At 43.4% G+C, this 19,630-nt stretch overlaps 1 protein-coding gene across 2 annotated transcripts in view; it reads right to left on the bottom strand.

Moving 5' to 3' along the window:
- Positions 1-2,062: 2,062 nt before the first annotated feature.
- Positions 2,063-19,630, bottom strand: part of PFDN1 (prefoldin subunit 1) — a 55,960-nt gene continuing 38,392 nt past the window's right edge. The window contains exon 4 of one of the 2 annotated variants that reach the window (XM_006086500.3): positions 2,063-2,477. In XM_006086500.3, the coding sequence (XP_006086562.1) occupies positions 2,394-2,477 (84 nt within the window). In that variant the 3' untranslated portion in view covers positions 2,063-2,393. Of the gene's footprint in view, positions 2,478-14,702; positions 14,856-19,630 lie in introns of those variants that run through there. The other variant, XM_023752079.1, reaches the window with a different exon arrangement.

Genomic DNA, 19,630 nt, shown 5'->3' with positions numbered 1-19,630 from the left:
CTCACCCTCTCCCCTCTCTCCACTCCAGTGTATGTGGTAGAAGACCAAAGAAGGGATGACCTGGGCGCATCCTCCTGCCTCACAGCCTGCTGGACTGCTCTCTGTTGTTGCTGTCTCTGGGACATGCTCACCTGACCAGCCTGTCCCTGCTGTCCTGCCAGCTCTTCTGCCACCTCCAACAGGTGTGCCTGCCCCATCTCTTCTGATTGCTAAAATAAATGACTAGCTCTGCACAGACACTTCTACCTTCAACACAGTGGGATTCTAGATTACTGATGTTTAATCCAGTGACTTTATCTTTCTAATGTTCAAAATTCATTTCCTATTGGCCTTTCACAAATGTGCTAAATGACTTCCCTTTTATTTTTTTTGGCCAAAGGCTTAGTTATGAAATATATATTTATAATTTTTAAAGTATACAATTCAAGGTAGTGGCATAATGTAACATATCACTGAATGATTTCTTTGCTAACACCCTGTATGTTTCAATAAATTTGTCTAAACTTCAACTGTCTGAATTATTCCAGGTAAAATTTAAGCTGTGGGTATCTCAGCTAGTGGCCGCTGTCCATTATATGATGAGGGGCATATTTACCTTTTCATTCTGGCTGCTATATGAGCAGGGTGGGTGTTATTAGGAAACTAGGTCCGAGGCTGGGGCCTTCAGTCAGATCATGGGGCCCTCACCAAGCTAGCATTTTCTCCCTAGTCCCACTCAAAGACGGGCTCACCAATGAGCCAGACCCACTTTTACCCAGAGCCTAGGAAAGTCTACTTGGTAACTTGGTAACTATGGGCTGTCTCTGGCAGGAAGGAGAACAGGAGTCCAGAGTTCGGCCAGACCCAAAGCTTTCTTTTCCTGCTGACATGCACACATGCGCACACGCAAAAAGCTGGCATAATTCAAATCAGTTAGCCATGCCACCATCTTAGCTTTGGCCACAGGGTGGCGCTGAGCTGCCAGAACAGCGAGTCAGAGCTTCCCCTAAGGGCCTGCCCTGCCAGCCCCAAGAGGCTGCAGTTGACAACTCCCTGCCTTCCTCTGCCTGCCCACCTTCCCTCTAAGCCAGTGGTGCTCAACCTTCCTAATGCCGCGACCCTTTAATACAGTTCCTCATGTTGTGGTGACCCCCAACCATAAAATTATTTTCGTTGCTACTTCATAACTGTAATTTTGCTACTGTTATGAATCGTAATGTAAGTATCTGATATGCAGGATGTATTTTCAGGGGTCGCGACCCACAGGTTGAGAACCGCTGCAAGTGGTGATATGCTTATAAATATTTAACTACCAGTTCTCTCTCTTTAAAAATAAACAAAACGCCATGATTTTGTAGCATCACCTGATTTCTGTGGAGTAAATAGTCCCACCATAGCTGATTTCAAGTTCCCATGATGTCCTGAGAGTAGAGTTGGGAAGAGAAGCACAAAAGTGCACTGTTTATGTAATGGTTCCACCGTCCAGATATAAGACTGTTAACCTCAAAAACATAGATCACAGGCAGATTTAGTTATTAGATGTTTTGAATATTTATTACCCTTGTTCTTTAATAATTTAATTGTAAAGTTACATAATTTAATTTTTAATAATGGCTGTGTTTAACAACTGGCTTGCAACAAAATTCCTGAAAATTGAATAACTGGCTCTCCTGAGCCAGTATAAGCCAGCTCCAACACACCACTGCCCCTGAGCCTCTAGGAGGCCTCAGAATTATAGTGTCCACCTTATGACCGAAGGGAGACAGTCTTGGAGGTGCTGCTGGCTTATATGGGATGTTTGGGGAAAAAGCAGGAAAGGAATCTTTAGGCATACTGCCACCAAGGACTGCTGTCCTCACTTAAAATTCAGCTATGCCCTGGTCTCCTTTCTTTCCTACTTGCACATTCCATGGAGGCTGTGAGCTTGAAGGGTTTACTTGAAGGATCAGAGAGGAAAAAAGAAGTGGGGAAGACTTCGATGCAGAAGGAGCAGGGCCCCAGCCCTAGAGAGGGACAGGGAGGAGCTCAGGTAGAGATAGCCTCTGCCTCTCTGTTCTCATCCATCGGCTCAAGAAAAGCAAACTTAGCAGAGTGGCACAGATGCCTTTTATTGGTCTGACCAGCATGACTAGTAGGGGGCATGGGCAGAGCTCCCCTACCTGTCCTGGCTCCCATCTCCCCTCTCCTGGGAGTTCAGGACTCACCCCCAGGGGAGAAGAATGTCTTAGGCAGAGCCAGGATAAAAAATAAGGGCTTGGGATTTGAAAGGGGCTCAGGGTGATGTAGAAAACAGGGTTACCAGGCCATCCAGATAAAACGTCCACCAGGGTATAGCAGACGCTATTTCCCTCACAAGCCCCTTGTCCTTGCCAGGAATGGGAGGGGTCAGGAGGGAAAGCTTCCCTAGAGGCTTCCTACTGTGCCCTTCGTGCCATCAGCATCTCCCGGATGTTGTCCTCAGCTTCCTTCACGCTGCGCTCCAGGTAGGATTTTTTCTGCTGCAATGTGAGGTAAGAAACAAGGTTAGGGTGAATGGGCCGGGTTGGCAGATACGACTTTTATGCCCAATGGTCATGGCTTCTCCTCTGTGACCAGTGACTTCCAGGAGCATGCTGTTGATTGGGAGCCAGGTACACACACCTGATCCCTGACCCTCGGGGGGAGGAGGTCGCTTGGTACAGAAAGCAGAGTAGAAGGCAGTAGCACTCTTGCCCTAGAACAGTGGTCGGCAAACTGCGGCTCGGCAAACCGCGGCTCTTTGGCCCCTTGAGTGTGGCTCTTCCACAAAATACCGGCTCTTCCACACAATACTGACTTCTGCGCATGGGCTACGAAATTTCAATCGCACTGTACGTGTGCGCCCGCACGTGGTATTTTGTGGAAGAGCTACACTCAAGGGGCCAAAGAGCCGCATGTGGCTCGCGAGCCGCGGTTTGCCGACTATGGCCCTAGAAGGAAGTAGACTCTAAAAACAGGCGTCTCGGTACATGAAGTTACACCAGACAAAGGCCAGGAAATTCCAGGACAAAGCTCCAGCCCCATAGCAGACTCTCTCTCAAGGTTTTCCATGGGCCCAGCCAGGTCCAGTAGCCACCACCACTGCCGAATGGACCGTGTACCCTCTGCTCTGTCCAGCGAGACAACAGGCTTCATGAGTCCTAAAAAGTTGTATCACACATCTCACCGAGGCAGATGAGTCAGGATGAAATCTGCTTTTCTAATGAAACTGCTGCCTGCCAGGAATCCAGGACAGTGACACACTGAGGAAAACAGACCCTCTGGAAGTTTACCTCCTTCCCCATCTGGGTCCTAAATTAAAAATCTCAACTTAGACAAAGAACTTTACTTTCAGGAGCCACATCTGGACCAGGATTACAAAAGATTAGTCAAAGGAAATGATGTCTGTACATTATTTGCCCTGTGGTCACCCCAGAAGTATGGTGGCTTCACCACTGGTCCCTGCCCTGAAGACATAGTTGTGGCTGCATTCCCATTTAACAGACATGAAATGAAGGCTCCCTTTTTGAGAAAAACTCAAAATCATCCCCTCCAAGGATGTGTGTGACTAAGCCAGTAATGCAGAGCACTGGCCCAGGCGGTGCAGATGCGGCCAGTGCCCTTCTCTCAAACCTACCCCTTCACACGAGCAGCTGTGGCTTCACACTGACCACTAGAGTGCCCAGAAGAGCCAGGGAAAGGCTAGGGCAAAGGACAGGTGAGCAGCCTGGTCCGATAGACCTTGCAGGAAAATCTAATCCCACTATCACTTGAGGCCTGTGCCACTAAACCTCACTATATATCCCTGCCTTTAGCTTCTCCCACTCTCCACCCAGATACTTATTAAACAATACATTTACAGATTTTTTTCCTGCAGGTGCCAAATATTGTGGCATCCACCGATCTTTATCAATTTTTGTGTGAACCTCTAATTCCTGTTTGTCTTCTTTCTTCAAATTTCCTGAAGTTGAGAAAAAGCAATATCTCTTTACCTATCTCCCATCTGTCCAACTCCCACACAATTCCTTACGAACAACAGGAGCACCATAAAAACTCATAGAACCATAATTTGTTGGTCACAAGTGTATGTTCTTGCTAAAGAATTTTAATTACATTGCTAGACCCGACATAGTCCTATCATTGTGATATCAGAGTGGAAACTTCAACTTTCTTTGATAAACAACCTTTAGACTCTACTGCGGTGAGTTAAAAAGAAGGAAATGCTAATAAACGCCGGACACACCACTGAAGAATGTGTATGTACTGGGTGTTGCACAGAAGGGGAGCAGCAGCTAGACAGTGCCATGTAGCATCCAGCCCCGTGGGAATCTAAGGAAAAGGCTAGTGGAGCAAACAAGTTGTACTCTGCAGTAGTCAGCCAAGGGTCAGGGCTCAGGGACACAGGTGTGCGGCACTCCATTTCTGCCAACTTGATGCCCCAACCAGCAAAACCATAAACTTGGAACATCAGCAAGAGCTTTTCTACCTATAGTCCAGGCCTCAATTCAGGTCAAAATCAAAGTGATTCTTATCTTTAAAATTCTTCATTTTATAATTTCTATTCCTTCTGTCTTCCAGTTACATGACTTCTTCATGATTTTACCACTGCATATCCTAAAGTCTTCAAGTTTCAAAAAATAATGCAAAATGAACTTGTCTATTTTTAAATCTTCAGTTTACCTAAATTTGCTGGACAAGAAAAAAGTTTTTCATCCCAACAGATGGGGCATCCCTAGCCCAGAGGGACCTGTGTTCTAACTTGATTTCAATAGGTCCTATCTCATCCTCAAACACATCTAAAAGACTCTCATAATCAAACCCAGATCAAAGCATGTGTTGTGGGTTGAATTGTGTCTCATAAAAAGATGTGTTGACGTTCTAACCCCTGGAACCAGTGACTGGGACTTAATTTGGAAACAGGGTCTTTGGAAATGTAACCGAGTTAAGATGAGGTCATACTGGATTAGGCTGGGCCCTAAATCCAATGATTAGTGTCCTTATAAGAAGGCCACACAAAGACAAAGGGATACAAAGGGAGAATGCCATGCATCAATGGAGGTAGAGAGTGGAGGATTGTGTCTATAAGCCAAGGATGGTCAGCAACCACCAGAAGCTCAGAAGAGGGAAGGGAGAATTATTCCCTAAGCCTTTCCAAAGGAGCAGGGCCCTGCAACACTTTGATTTTGGACTTCTAGCCTCCAGAATTATGAGAGAATACATTTCTGTGTCGTAAACCACCCACTTTGTGGTAACTGGTTATGTAGCCCTAGGAAACCAACATGGCACCTGAAATGAGGTCTGCACCAGGGACAGAATCTACCACAAAGAGCCTCTGACCACACTGATCTGTACAGGCATGGGTAAGGATCCTTAAAAGTTAATACCATGGAACCATATTTCTCCCCCTCCGAAAACTGTGGTAGAATTGACCCAAATACAAATCAGACTTTCAGAGAGAATGGAGAAAATGAAGGAACCAATGATTAAGTCAAACTTTTCCTCCTTGGATCTCCACAACTTCTTCCTAAAACTACTTAGTCAAGCCAGAAATTCTGTGGACCCCAGCCTTCCCCATTTCTGTAAATGACAGCCCCATTCTTACAATTGCTCAAGACAGAAACTTTGATGTCATCCTTGACTCTTCTGTCACATCTGACATGGAATCAATCAACAAATCCTGTATCCAGAATCTGACCATAATGAATGAATAGCCCCATAAGTGGTTTTCCTTTCTTCTGCCCTTGACCCCCTTGAGTTTCTTCTCCACATTGGTCAGACTCATCTTTTAACACTTAAAGGCCTCCAATGGGTTTTTACTCCTAAGTAAAAGGCAAGCCTTTTCAAAACGCCACGTAGTTCTGTTCTCAGCTGACTCTCTGACCACCCCGCCCACAACTCCCTCTCATTCAGCTCCTCCAGTCCACCTGCTATGCTCCTGCCTGGCCTTTGCCCTTTGGCTCTCTCTGTGTAGGAACTCTTTTCCCCAGGTAGCCACATTACATGCTCACTTCCTTCCGGCCTTTCTCAGTGTCACCTTATGGGAAATGCCTTTTGATTATGTCTCTATTCTCACCCTGATTTTCCTCCATAGCACCTGTCACCACCAGAAGCAGAATTTGTCTGTCTGTCCTCCCTTATAAGAAAAGGTCATGAGGGCAGGACTTTGTTCTGTTTGCTGATATAGTCCATGTCTAGAAGAATGAATGGTACATAATAGGAACTCAATACCAGCTGAATAAAAATGTGTTTATTGCCCGGCTGGTGTGCTTAGTGTTTGAGCACTGACTTATGAACCAGGAAGGTTTGGGGCACATGTCCAGGGTTTCAGGCTCAATCCCCAGTGGGAAGTGTACAGGAGGCAGCCAATTAATGATTCTCTCTCATCATTAATGTTTCTATCTTTCTCTCCCTTCCTCTCTGAAATCAATAAAAATAAATTTTTAAGAAGTGTTTTTTATGGGAAATGATGCCTTACTGATTTACTTGTACACACACACTGCTCCTTTTTAATTAATTCTTCCTGCCGGCTTAAATGGCTGAGGAACACCCTACAAAGAAAGCAAAGGCAGAGACTGACCATTCTCCTTCAAGGTTGTTTGTAGTGTTTGGCACTGCCCTCTAACCTCTGCCCCTGGATATATATAGATCTAAAATTCAAACCTCACTGATCCCAATGGGCATCAAAGCCTTATCCCACAAACAGTACAGACCCTTACGCCTCATTAGGCCACTTGTAAAACTGTAAAGCAAACCATCCCAATTCCCCACATCCTGAAGTGGCAAATCCATGAGAAACTACTCAGGAACAGGGCTGCTGTGAGCTACAAGGGGGCTATGCTGTTTAAACTCCAGGGGACATTTTAAACCCAAACCTCCACCAGGCATCCCAGGAAGGCATTTGCTGGCCTCACTGCAGCATTTTTCTGTCTTGCTGAGCAATCTCCTTCAGAGCCTTTCCCTAGGAAATTCTCTAGTGGCATCAAACCACGGAGCTCTGGGTGCAGCGACATTCTTGTGGGGCCTTGTCCTGATGTGAAAGTCTGAGATTTCCTGTGGGGCTCAGCATGGCCAAGGAAATGAAATTGTTGGACTTATTGCTCATCAGCCTGAGGTTCTCTCTGAGAGTCAGACTGAGGGACTGGTGTTTCATTCTTATACTCTCGTGGAGGAAAAGGCTCCAGTCCCTAGAACTTTGCTAGCATGACACGATCTCTCAAATAGACTTCTGAGGTCATTCATCTTGTGACGCTATCTCTACAGACCTTTTTTTCTTAGGAAGCTTGTCCTCTCTTCCTCTACATTAATATTTTCCTGTGTCATTTCCTGGAGTACAGAAAAAAGTTTTCCCCTTACGCCCTCTATTTCCCCATTTGTAAAATGAGGATTTGGACAATACCAGTGTTCGTTCCTACACCCCCATTTTTCTTTAGTCACAGAACTCTTTCTTCAAATGAACTCTTGTCTTAAAGACAAAATAATAATAAGACAAGTATAATGGAGCTCAGGGAAGGGGGGAGGCGTGTCGGATAAAAGCAGACCTGGCTTGTCCTCTGCCTCCAATCCAGTCTACAGGAGCAGCAGGCATGGCAGTCTTGGTTACCTTGGCCCTAATATTCTATGAGATCTGTGCTCAGAGACCCTCTGCTCTGAGCTCCATGTTTCTGACCCTGAGTTTGACCTATCCTGGCCACACACTCTTCCTCTGCTGAATATCCAGCTTCAGCACACAACTGCCAACTTCATGCTCTACTATTAGTCAAAAAACCTCAGGCAAAGGCCACCTTCTCACTGTCTCTCCCATGACTTCCAAATTAAAAACCCAAGAGCCTCAATGATTCTCGTGTTCTCTCAGTTTGCGGAACTGTAAAATGGCCAGAGGGTGCCAGCTGCCCACAGTGGGGAAGTTTAGCAAGAGGCTAAGAATTCACTGAAGGCTGAGGGGGCAAGTCTTGGCGGACAAGGGGTAAAATGTAATGGAGGCCAGGAAAGAAGAGGAGGAAGAAGAAAAATGAAAAGCTATGAGAGGGCACAGTAAGAGAAGTCAGAAAGGGAAATGATACAGAGACGGGCAGAGCCACAGCAAGCAGGAGCTGTGCAGAGCTCTGAAAGTGCAAGTGCTCGGGTGGCCCGAACGGGCGAGGAGCACTCACCAGAGGCAGGAATGGCCAGACCTGAGCGGGGATTTAAAGCTAAGAGACCAGTGATCCAAGCACACACGTCCACTTGTGAATTCATCCAGGTACATCCACTTCACCATTACGAACACACCTAGGTTATAAGGTAACTTATGAACTATATATGACTAGCAAACAAACTCAGAGAAAGCAATTTTAGACATGGAGCAGGAGAATAAAGAGAAATGTAAGAAGAGGTTACTGTCTCTGCATCTTTCAGAACAGCTTTAAGAGGTTTCCCCTTTCTCCCTTCCTCCTGCCCCCCCCCACCACCCCCCCACCACCCTATTGCTCCTCTTAAGGGAAGGCAACTGCCACATCATGAGACCAGCTAGGAGGACCCCATGTGTCAAAGGACAGAGGCTTGCCAACAAAGAAGTGGTTGAGGTTGGAAGCAGAACCCTCATCACTTCCCTGTGGAGCCTTCAAGTGAGACCACAGCCCCACCAAAAACTTGCAGGTAGTCTCATGAGAGACCTGAGCATTGTCCTCAGTGAGCCATGCCCAGATTCCAGACCCATAGAAACTGAGATAAGAAATGTTTGTTGTAGCTTGACTAGTGTGGCTCAGTGGTTGAGCATCGGCCTATGAACCAGGAGGTCACGGTTCAATTCCCTGTCAGGACACATGCCCAGGTTGCAGGCTCCATCTCCGGTACGGGGCATGCAGGAGGCAGCTGATCAATTATTTTCACATCATCGATGTTTCAATCACTTCCTCCTTGTCCCTTCCTCTCTGAAATCAATTTAAAAATATATTTTTAAAAGAAATGTTTGTTATTTTCAGCTGCTAAGTATGGGGTTAACCTGTTACTCAGCAATAAATAACGGATGCAGTCCATTTTCTGCCACATGGGAGAAAATAAAGGCTTCTCTGCTGAAAGATAGGGATAAAAGACTTGGTTCAGCTGACTGATCTTGTTTTTCTCCCAGGTGCTCCTTTACCTGCTAAAAGACTCTGACACCGGTACTATATGGGGTCAGATTCCCATGTGATAAGATGCTCAATCTGCCCAAGAAACCTTTACACTACTCAAGCACCTTCTAGCAGAGACACACTGATGGGGGAAATTCCTCCAAACAGTAGGTGATCTCTACCTACTGTTGCTCTCCCTAATGCATCAGCTTCAGGTAAGTCCCAGAGAAAGCCCATTCCATCAGACAACCGGGGAAGAAAGTACAAAGAACGCTCATAGGTAAGCGGAAAGGCAGGAGGGGCAACTGCTCCAAAGCATATGGCACTGATCAGGCTTCATTCACAGAATCATGACATTTGTGGGCACCAGGACTAAAAGGGATGAGACAAGTCAGTAAACATGTCAACTGGTAAGTAGCTGAAGTAGGAAGGGACATGTGGCTCAGAGAAGGTTAACGGAAGAAGGAACCTGACCACTACCTTAAATATCTAAAACAGTATGTCTTAAAGTGAGGTCCCTGAAAATTTTGCAGTATCAGCAACACTTGGGAACTTGCTAGAAATGCACATTCTTGGGCCCCAACTCAGACTCACTGAATCAGAAATTCTAAGGGTGGGGCCCAACAATCTGTGTTTTCACAGCCCTCCAGGTGATTCTGAGGCACACTACAGTTTAAGAACCACTGTTCAAAAGTTGGAGTCACCAAACTTTTTCTATAAAGGACCAGATAGTAAATACCTTAGGCTTTGTGGTATAGTCTCTCTCACAACTACTCAACTCAGTCATTGTAGCTGCCATAGTCAATGTGTAAACAAATGGGTATGGTGTAAGTGAATGCTGTGTTCTACAAACACAAAAACAAGCAGCATGTCAGATCTGGCCAGCAGGCTATAGTTTGCCAACCTCTGTTTTTAAAAAGGAGGGAGTTTTTAAAAGTAGAACAGAGTCCAACAGTTAGAGATTACAGAGAATTTTAACGAGAGCTACTTAATAAACACATAAATTTCCAACCAACCATCCTTCCACTCATTCCTTCATCCAACTGCCAAACCATTTCTCCTCTTTTTCCCTCCAAAAACCGTGATTCATGAAGTCTGTGGCATCATGCTTTACCCATTGTCTTTCCCTACTTCATTCATTGCTGCAATCTTACCAATATCCTTGGGGACCCCGCATTCACTGATGGCTCTCCACTGCTGCACCACTCAAAGTGACATCAACAAGAATGAAGATGATCCATCAATCCCATGACTTCCTTTCCCCTCACAATTTTTACTTTACCCCAACTCTGACCGACCATGGTCATATCCTAGAGATCTTGTCAACACCAGTAATTTCACCACCACTTCATAGTTCTTCAGGTCACTTCTATCTGATGTCTCTCTCTCCAGGCAGTTCTTCAACTTCATCACTCAGCAACAAGTTTTTCATTATCCATTATGCTTCTATAGCCTTTCCCCCCTCCTACCCAGTTTAGCCTGCACAGTCCATCATTGATATTTATTCCCCTTGTAATCACCCTTTTCTCCTTTGCCCCCCTCTCCTTCTGCTGCACTTGCCTGGCTAAATGCCAACCCAAGTTAAACCCAACCATCTACCTACACCAGGCTTGTACCTAAACAGCTGAATACTGCTGGAGAAAAACACTTAACTATGCTGAACGGTTTCCCTTTAAATTCAGGATCATGAATCTCAAATGGCACTCAATACTGTTTGGAAATTCTATTAAACTTCCTTAATACTAGGTGTACCGGTTAATAATGCGGATTTTTTTCAATAGATGGAGTTATACATATGTTGATATATATGCGATTTGATATGTATGCTATTTTGTTGTATTGACAGCAAGCTTCAAAACTTCATGTCGCCCTAGCTGGTTTGGCTCAGTGATAAAGCATTGGCCTGCGGACTGAAGGGTCCCAGGTTCGATTCCGGTCAAGGGCACATGCCTGGGTTGTAGGCTCAGTCCCCAGTAGGGGGCATGTAGGAGGCAACCAATCAATGATTCTCTCTCATCATTGATGTTTCTATCTCTCTCTCTCTCTCCCTCTCCCTTCCTCTCTGAAATCAATAAAAATATATTTTTTTAAAAAACTTCATATGTCAAATTTGCTGAAAATGTTAACATCATAGATATTTTTACACTTAAAAATTTCAAATTTCGTGCCAAAAAAAGAGCATTTGAGGTAAGTTTTAATTCATTACTTAATTTGGAAGAAAAAGTTATCGTATACTTCAGGAAGCTTATGAACATGCTCCATCTCAAGATACTTGTGAACGCTGGTTTAAACGCTTTAAAAGTGATGATTTCGATGTGAAAGACAAAGAACGTCCAGGTCAACCGAAAAAAGTTTGAAGACCAACAGTTACAAACAGTATTGGATGAATATGTGTGTCAAACTCAAAAACAACTTGCAGAAAGATTAAACATTGCTCAGAAAACAATTTCCAATCGTTTACAAGCAAATCGAATAAAGCACTTTTGATGTTTCTCTTGAAATTATCATGTTTTGATTACAAAATCCACATTATTAACCGGTACACCTAGTATGTTCACTTGTCTGCTCTCCAAAATTACTATTTCATCCCTGTTCTCCTCAAATATCCTATATTCTCTCCCCTCCCCCTCCTCCCCCCATTTCCAGCTCACTGAGAAAATACAAGCAATCTAATGAGAATTCCCTCTTCTTCCCACTACCAGATCTACTACTGGACCTCCGCCTATACATACACTCCCTTCTTTCCCTATTGTTAAAATGGAGAGAGTGTCCCTGCTTCTATCAAAACATAACCCTTCCACCTGGGCACTGTCCATCTCCACTCACCTTCTCAAAATTTCACTCCCCAGTTATCCCTTTTCTTTCTTCTTAATCTTCAATTTTTCTTTCTCTGTAACATCTTTCTTAGTGGGACAAATCTTTTTTATTTTTTTATCTTTGTTGATCTCACATTCCCCTGTAGGTACTGCCCACTTTCTCCCCTTCCTAGCAAAACTTCTTGAACCACTTGTTTTTAATAGCTGCCTCCACTTCCTTACCTCCCATTTGCTCCTCAGATCTCTCCAATCATGTCCATCTACTCCAGTGGTTCTCAATCTTCCTAATGCCGCGATCCTTTAATACGGTTCCTCGTGTTGTGGTGACCCCCAACCATAACATTATTTTCGTTGCTACTTCATAACTGTAATTTTGCTACTGTTATGAATCGTAATGTAAATATCTGATATGCAGGATGTATTTTCATTGTTACAAATTGAACATGATGAAAGCATAGTGATTAATCACAAAAACAATATGTAATTATATACGTGTTTTCCGATGGTCTTAGCGAGACCCACAGGTTGAGAACCACTGATCTACTCTATTAAACTGACTGTGGTCCAGCTCACCAATAAGCTCTGTTGTCCAAAGCAGTGGTTACTTCTCTATTCTCTTACTCAACCCATTCTTACTCATCAACAGCATTCAACACAATTCTTAAAATGCTTTCTTTTCTTAGCTGTCACGATACCACATTCTTATTTTCCTCCTACATCACTGGCTACACTCCAAGTTCTCTTTTGCTGACTACTCCTCTGATGTTCAACTTCAAAATGTTGGCATTTTCCAGGAAGGTATCCTGGAACTTCTCTTTTCCCCATCTACACTTTCTCTTAGAAACTCTCAACTAGTCCCACAGTTTTATTTATTTTAATATATTTTTATTAATTTCAGAGAGAAAGGGAAAGGGAAAGATGAAAACATCAATGAGAGAGAATCATTGATCGGCTACCTCCTGCACGCCCCCTATTGGGGATTGAGCCCACAACCTGGGCAAGTGCCCTGACCAGGAATCAAATCAAGACCTCCTGGCCCATAAGCTGATGCTCAAATCACTGAGCCACCAGCCGGGCTAGTCCCACAGTTTTAAACATCAATTTAAATTACTCCCAAATTTATATCTCCAACCCTGACTTCCCCTTAATTCCAGATTTATACATCCAATTGCTTACAAAACATATCCTCTTGGATGTCAAACCAAGATGATTTATAGTCACCTCATTCTCCGCTCCCCCCGTCTTCTCCATCTTAGTGAATACCACTCATCTAATTGCTCAACTTTAAAACCACAGGAAAAAACAAACCAACAAAAAACAGAAGCCATCCTGATTTTCTTCTCTTTAAACCCTATGTATATTAAGGGCCACTGAGTCAGCTCTGATTCCTGGCTACCCTGTGAATGAGTGATGTCCACAATGTCCTGTCCCCAACTGCCCTGCTTAGAACCTGTAGATTCATGCCTATGGTTTCTTCTATGGAGTCAACCCATCTTGCATTTAGTCTTCCTCTTTTCCTGCTGCTGCCTTCTAGTTTTTTTCCAGCATTACTTTCTTTCCCAACGAACTCTGTCTCAAATAGGACAGTTTCAGTTTTGTCATTTTTGCCTCCAGTGATGTTTCAGGCTTAATTTGTTCTAGAATCCACTTGTTCTTCTTTCGGGCAGTTCAGAGCTCTCCTCCAACATCACATTTCAAATGAATTAATTTTCTCCTATCAACCTTCTTCACTATCTAACTTTTGTATCTGTACATAATAATTGGGAATATGAGGGTACAAATGATCTTAACCTTGGTTTCTAGTGACACATCTTTGCTATTGGTCATCTTTTCTAATTCTTCCATTGCTGCCCCTCCGAATCTCAGCCTTTTCTTGACTTCCTGTTGCAGTCTCTATTTGAACTGATGACTGAACCAAAGTAAGCAAAATATTAAACAATTTTGGTATCTTCATTGTGTTACAGTTGTGTATTTATTCTGTAGTCATTTTTGTCTTCCTAATGTTCAAATGCAGCCTTGCTTTAGTACTTTCTTCTTTCACTTTCATTGGAAGTCATTTCAAATCATTGCTACTTTCTGCCAGTAAAATAAGTTCATCTATGTATCTTAAATTATTGATATTTCCTCTACCAATTTCACCCCTTCTGCCTCTAAATCTAGTTGTTTCTTGTATGTTCTGTGTACAGATTAAATAAATCTGTATAATTTTAATATGTATATGTTCTATATACAGATTTAGTAAAACCCCATATAACCCATCCAATGCATCAGCAACTCTTAAATTACTTCCAAATATATTCCTAAACTAGTGACCCGGTGCACGGATTTGTGCACATTCAAAGAAAATTAGAAGGTGGCTGGCGGGGCGGAACTGGGCAAGAGGGGCCGGACACGCCCTGGAGCCAATTCCATGGTCCCTCCCCGGCCTCTGCGGAGTGAGCAAGGGTCCCTCCAGCAGGTGGGGTCCCTCAGCCTGGCCTACAGGGATTGGGCTGAAACCAGCTCTCCGACATCCCCTGAGGGATCCTAGAGTGCGAGAGGGCACTCTGCAAAGTTGCTGCGGTACAGGGTGTGGAACGCAAATGTAAGTACAGTAAACCAGATTCAGGGTCGATAGTGCCCCAGCAACAATATAACCCACAGTCAAAGGTGGAATCGCGCAGCCCTGCGAAGAATCGGGCTCCCTCCTCTCTGGTTTTGGGGTCCGTCTCCTGAGAACCGCCACTGCCAAGTCACTGCAGCTCGGCAGCTCCTGCATTGAGCATCTGCCCCCTGGTGGTCAGTGCACGTCATATCGAACCGTTAGACAGTAGGAAGGACACTTAGCATATTAGCCTTTTATATATATATATAGATAATATTCTCTCTATCCAGCTCCACTGCTACCATCCTAGTCCAAGCCTCCATCATCCAAGCCTGAACGTTTGTCATGATTTTTGTTGTTGTTGTTCATCCTCACCCAAGGATATTTTTTCTATTGATTTTTAGAGAGAGTGGAAGGGAGGGGAAAGGGGAAGAAAGGGGAAAGAGAGAAACATCAATGTGAGAGAGACACACTGATTGGTTGCCTCCTGCACAGGGCCAGATCAAACCTGCAACCCAAGTACATCTCCTTGACTAGGAATTGAATCCATGACCCTCTGGTGTGTGGGTCAGGGCTGTCATGAATTTTTAACATGTAAATCAGGTTACTTTCTGCTCAAAATTCTCTAATGTCTTCCAATGAAAATTAGAATAAAATCCCAACTCCCTAACCTGGGCAATAAGGCCCTGCACGATCTGATCCCTGCCAAGCACTCCAACCTTATTACCCCACTTTTCCACTTTAACTGCTTCCACAACTCCATCAAAATAATTCCAATCTTAAGGCACCATCTGTACCTCCAACCTGGACTGTTCTTCTTCTAGATAACATTTAAGTGGTTGGCTGCTTCTTTTCACTTCATGTTTTCAAAGAGGACTTCCCTGATTACTCAATTAAAAGGAGTAACTCTCTAAATCATCACCTTTGCTACATTCTACTTTCTGCTTATTTATTATATTCTGTATCTGAATAAGAGTAGGAAGCTTGCTGAACTTGATTAATGTTTCATCCCCAGCACCAAGAACTGACATATATTTCATTTAACCAACATTTATTGAGCACCCAATATGTTAGACCCAAAGAGCACTGGGATTAGAACAGTGAGCAAGTCGCACACTTATTCATACACAGCCATTTAACTACCGTTTTAAGAGGGCTCTGAGGGAAAAGCACAGTGTCTAAAGGAGGAAACACCTGGTATAATTAAGGAAATCATAGAAGCACTTTTGAACTAGTTCTAAGGATGAGTAAGAATTAACTAAATGGAGAGGTTAGAGTAGGGGAGAGAGCCAATTCCAGGCAAATGGAACAGCAAGTACAAAGGTCAAATGGAGCACAGCATGTCTGGAAACTAAATGGCAGTCAGCGAGGCTGAAGGGGAGGGAGGGAGGTAGAGAAGGAAAGGAGGAGGTGGGGAGGAAAAGAGAAAGAGAGAATATGAATATATGAGAATGAATGAATATAGAGGATGAAACTGGTGAGGCTGAGTCAGATCATTCAGGATCTTATGCCATATTAAAAATTTAACATTACCCTGGCCAGTGTGGCTTACTTGGTTGGGCATCATCCCATACACCAAAAGGTTGACGGTTCAATTCCCTGTTAGAAGGCTACATGCCCAGGTTGCAGTTGCAGGCTTGATCCCTGGTAGGGGTCATGCAGGAGGCAGCCGATTGATGTTAATCTTTCTCCCTCTCCCTTCCTCTCTCTCTATAAGTCAATTTTTAAGATCTTTTTTAAAAATGTGCCTTGAAGATAATGAAAAGGCACCAAGTTTTAAGCAGAAGTGACAAAAATCAAATTTCCATTGAAAACAAAACATCACTCTGGCTACAACGTAGAGAATGAGTTAGAACAGAGCTTTCCACAGAATGCCCAGTAAGTCATGAACAGGTAACATATGTGCCCAAGATATTGATCTCTTTAATTCCTAGAGTGGGTGGGTGGGTTTCAGGGCAGCCAAAAACCCCCCTTAGCAGTTGCCTCCAACCTTGAGCACCTTTTGTCCAAACTTATCCCAATGAATCATGCAAATATTATTTCCTGGGTGCTATAATGTAGAAAAGGTTGGTTAGCACTGGACTAGAGACTATAAGGGTGAATGTTGAGAAACCTATTAGAAGCCATTGCAATAGTCTTGGAAAGAGATAACATCTTAGTGGTGGTAAGGGAGATGGAGAAAAAGATAGACTTAAGAAATATTTACAAGAAAAATCAACAAGAGGACTTTCACCAAGTACTTCACTATAACCTCCATTAGAAATTAGAAGTTGGGTGTGTGTGGGGGAGGGGACGGGAGGGGGGTAAATGTCAAGAATAACTCGTAAGAGGATCAGGTTTGGAAGGGAACATTATGAGTTTAGTTTTAGGCATTTTAGTTGAAGAGACCTAAGACATCCAAGTGCCATGGGTCTGAAGTTCATAGAAGTTTGGGATGGAGATATAATTTTGCATACAGGTAATACCTGAAGCCATGAGAAGGCTGAAATTCCTAGAGAAAGAACACAGAATAAGAGGATTTACTTAGTCTTGTAGAAAGTCAACATTTAGTAAGACTGAAAAGAAGAGGAGGAACCAGCAAATAACACTAAGTGGGAGGGAAACTATCAGAAACCAAGAGAAGCATTCAAGAAAAAGGATGAGATCACAGAAATCACTGGAGGCATTCAAATAGAAATATTCAGAAATCGTTGGGGGCAGGGGAGGGGAGTGTTACATCAAGCGGCCTCACTATGGCTCTTTGAGACCTGACCCAAAAACTCCAGGAAGGAAAACTACCTGAGATTTTAATTGTTACAAATTAGCCCCAAGAGCATATGTAATGCAGTGTCAGGTCAAATAATTTTACTTCCTATCTTCAATGATACACTGGGCTTTGCACAGGTCCAACACAAGAGTTGTAGAAGTGTCAGTATAATTATGCCCAAGGAAATGATTAGAAGGGCTAAAATGCTTCATTCAGGAAATAAAGCAGCAAAGAGAATGTCCTTCAGAGACCACTAAATGCCACAGCTTGAATTGTGTGCAGTATAACTGTACTAAGGATATAATAAACATGACAAGTATTTGTCTGTTTCAGGAACTGAGTAAAAAAGATCAGGAAAAGGATGGAGAGATCACTACCAGTATCACAACCCTGGGGTCTTTGATTCATTTCTAAAACAAAACAAAACCCAAAACTTATAGTCCAGAAGGAATACTTTCCTAAGTTCCACCACATGTAAGAAATAAATGTATACAGTACAGAATAAGGAAATCTCATGAAAACAAACTTTATAAAAGCAAGAGGTTTCCCATTATACATTGTTTTATTTCTGCTTCTCCAGGGTCAGAAAGCCAAGTCAGTAAGGACTACTAAAATTCTACAAGTCTTCCAAATAAAACAAGTTACTGTTATAGTTTATCTTTAGTTTGCCCAAGTCTTACAAGAGCAAGAGGATCAAATCAACAGTGTTTACTGTGGAGTTTGGCCTGTAGGCATGGTAAAGGGGCAGGTAAGGGTGTGTCTTCTGAGTGAGGAAGTAAGGGCAACACCTTGCATTCTTGGAAGTGGAGGTGTAATTGACTCAACTGTGGGTGCAAGACTAGCACACAGGTATGTGCAGCAAAAGCCTGAAGTCAGTCTGATCCTACTCTCTTGTTCAAGCAAGAATTTCTATTTTCTTACAACTCAACAGCAAAAAGATATATAACCCAATTTAAAAATTAGCAAAGGACTTTTCTCCAAATAAGATGGCCAACAGCACATGAAAAGATGTTCAACCTCATTAGTCATTAGGGAATTCAAATAAAAATCACAATGAGATACTACTTTATCCCATTACAATGGCTATAATCAAAAATAGAAAATAAGTGTTGGCAAAGATGTGGAGAAATTAGAACCCTCTAATATTGCTAGTGGGAATATAAAATGACTAGAGGCCCAGTGCACGAAATTTGTGCACTTGGGGTGGGGGTGGGGGGTCCTTCAGTGCATCCTGAGCCCTCTCGCAGTCTGGGAGCACTTGGGGGATGTCCAACTGATGGCTTAGGCTTGCTCCCCAGACATCCTGAGCGCTGCCGTGGAGGTGGGAGAAGATCCCACCACCGCGGCTGCACTCATCAGTCACTTCTGGCTGAGCAGTGCTCCTCCTGTCGGAGCACACTACCACCAGGGAGCAGCTCCTGAGTTGAGCATCTGCCCCCTGGTGGTCAGTGCACCTCATAGGACGGGTCATTCAGCTGTTAGGTCGATTTGCATATTAGCCCTTTATTATACAGGATGATCTTTGGTTGATTACCTCCCACCCACCCACCCACCATTGGGGCCAGGGAGGGACGCAGGAAGTTGGCCAGCCAGGGAGGAACCGCAGGAGGGCTCCAGGGCATGTCTGACCCGTCTCACTCAGTCCCGATTGGCCGAACCCCAGCAGCAAACTAACCTACCAGTCAGAGCATCTGACCCCTGGTAGTCAGTGCATGTCATAGCAAGCAGTTGAGTGGCCTTAGCATATCATTAGCATATTACGCTTTGATTGGTTGAACAGATGACCGGACACTTAGCATATTAGGCTTTTATTATATAGGATGCCAGCTGCTGTGGAAAACAGTTTAGCAGTTACTCAAGAAATTAAAAGATAAAATTACCATATGACCCACCAATTCCACTCCTACATATATATCCAAGAGAAATGAAAACAGGTGTTCAAACAAAAACTTGTAAATATGCATAGCAGGTTATTCATAATAGCCAAAATGTAGAAACAACTCCAATGTTCATCAACTGATGAGTAGATAAACAAAATGTGGTATATATATATATATAGAATGGAATATTATTCTGCTATAAAAAGGAATGAAGTACTGATACATGCTAAATAGTATAACACAGATGAACCTTGAAAACATTAACCTAAGTCAAAAAAGCCAGACACAAAAAGCCACATACTGTATGATCCATTTATATGAACATCCAAAATAGGCAAATCTATAGATACACAAAACAGATTAATGGATGCCAGGTGCTGGGGGGAAGAGAAATGGGATTGGGTTAATGGGTAAGGGGTTTCTTTTGGGGGTGATAAAAAATGTTCTAGAATTAGACATGGTGTTGGCTGCACCAACATTGTGAATTTTACCTCAATTAAAAATCAAAAATAATCCTAGTCTTCTCAAAACGCTGCATC

The sequence above is a fragment of the Myotis lucifugus genome, unplaced genomic scaffold, assembly GCF_000147115.1.
Source record: "Myotis lucifugus unplaced genomic scaffold, Myoluc2.0 scaffold_28, whole genome shotgun sequence".
NCBI classification, from domain to species: domain Eukaryota; kingdom Metazoa; phylum Chordata; class Mammalia; order Chiroptera; family Vespertilionidae; genus Myotis; species Myotis lucifugus.
This window is presented reverse-complemented; position numbering and strand designations above follow the sequence as displayed.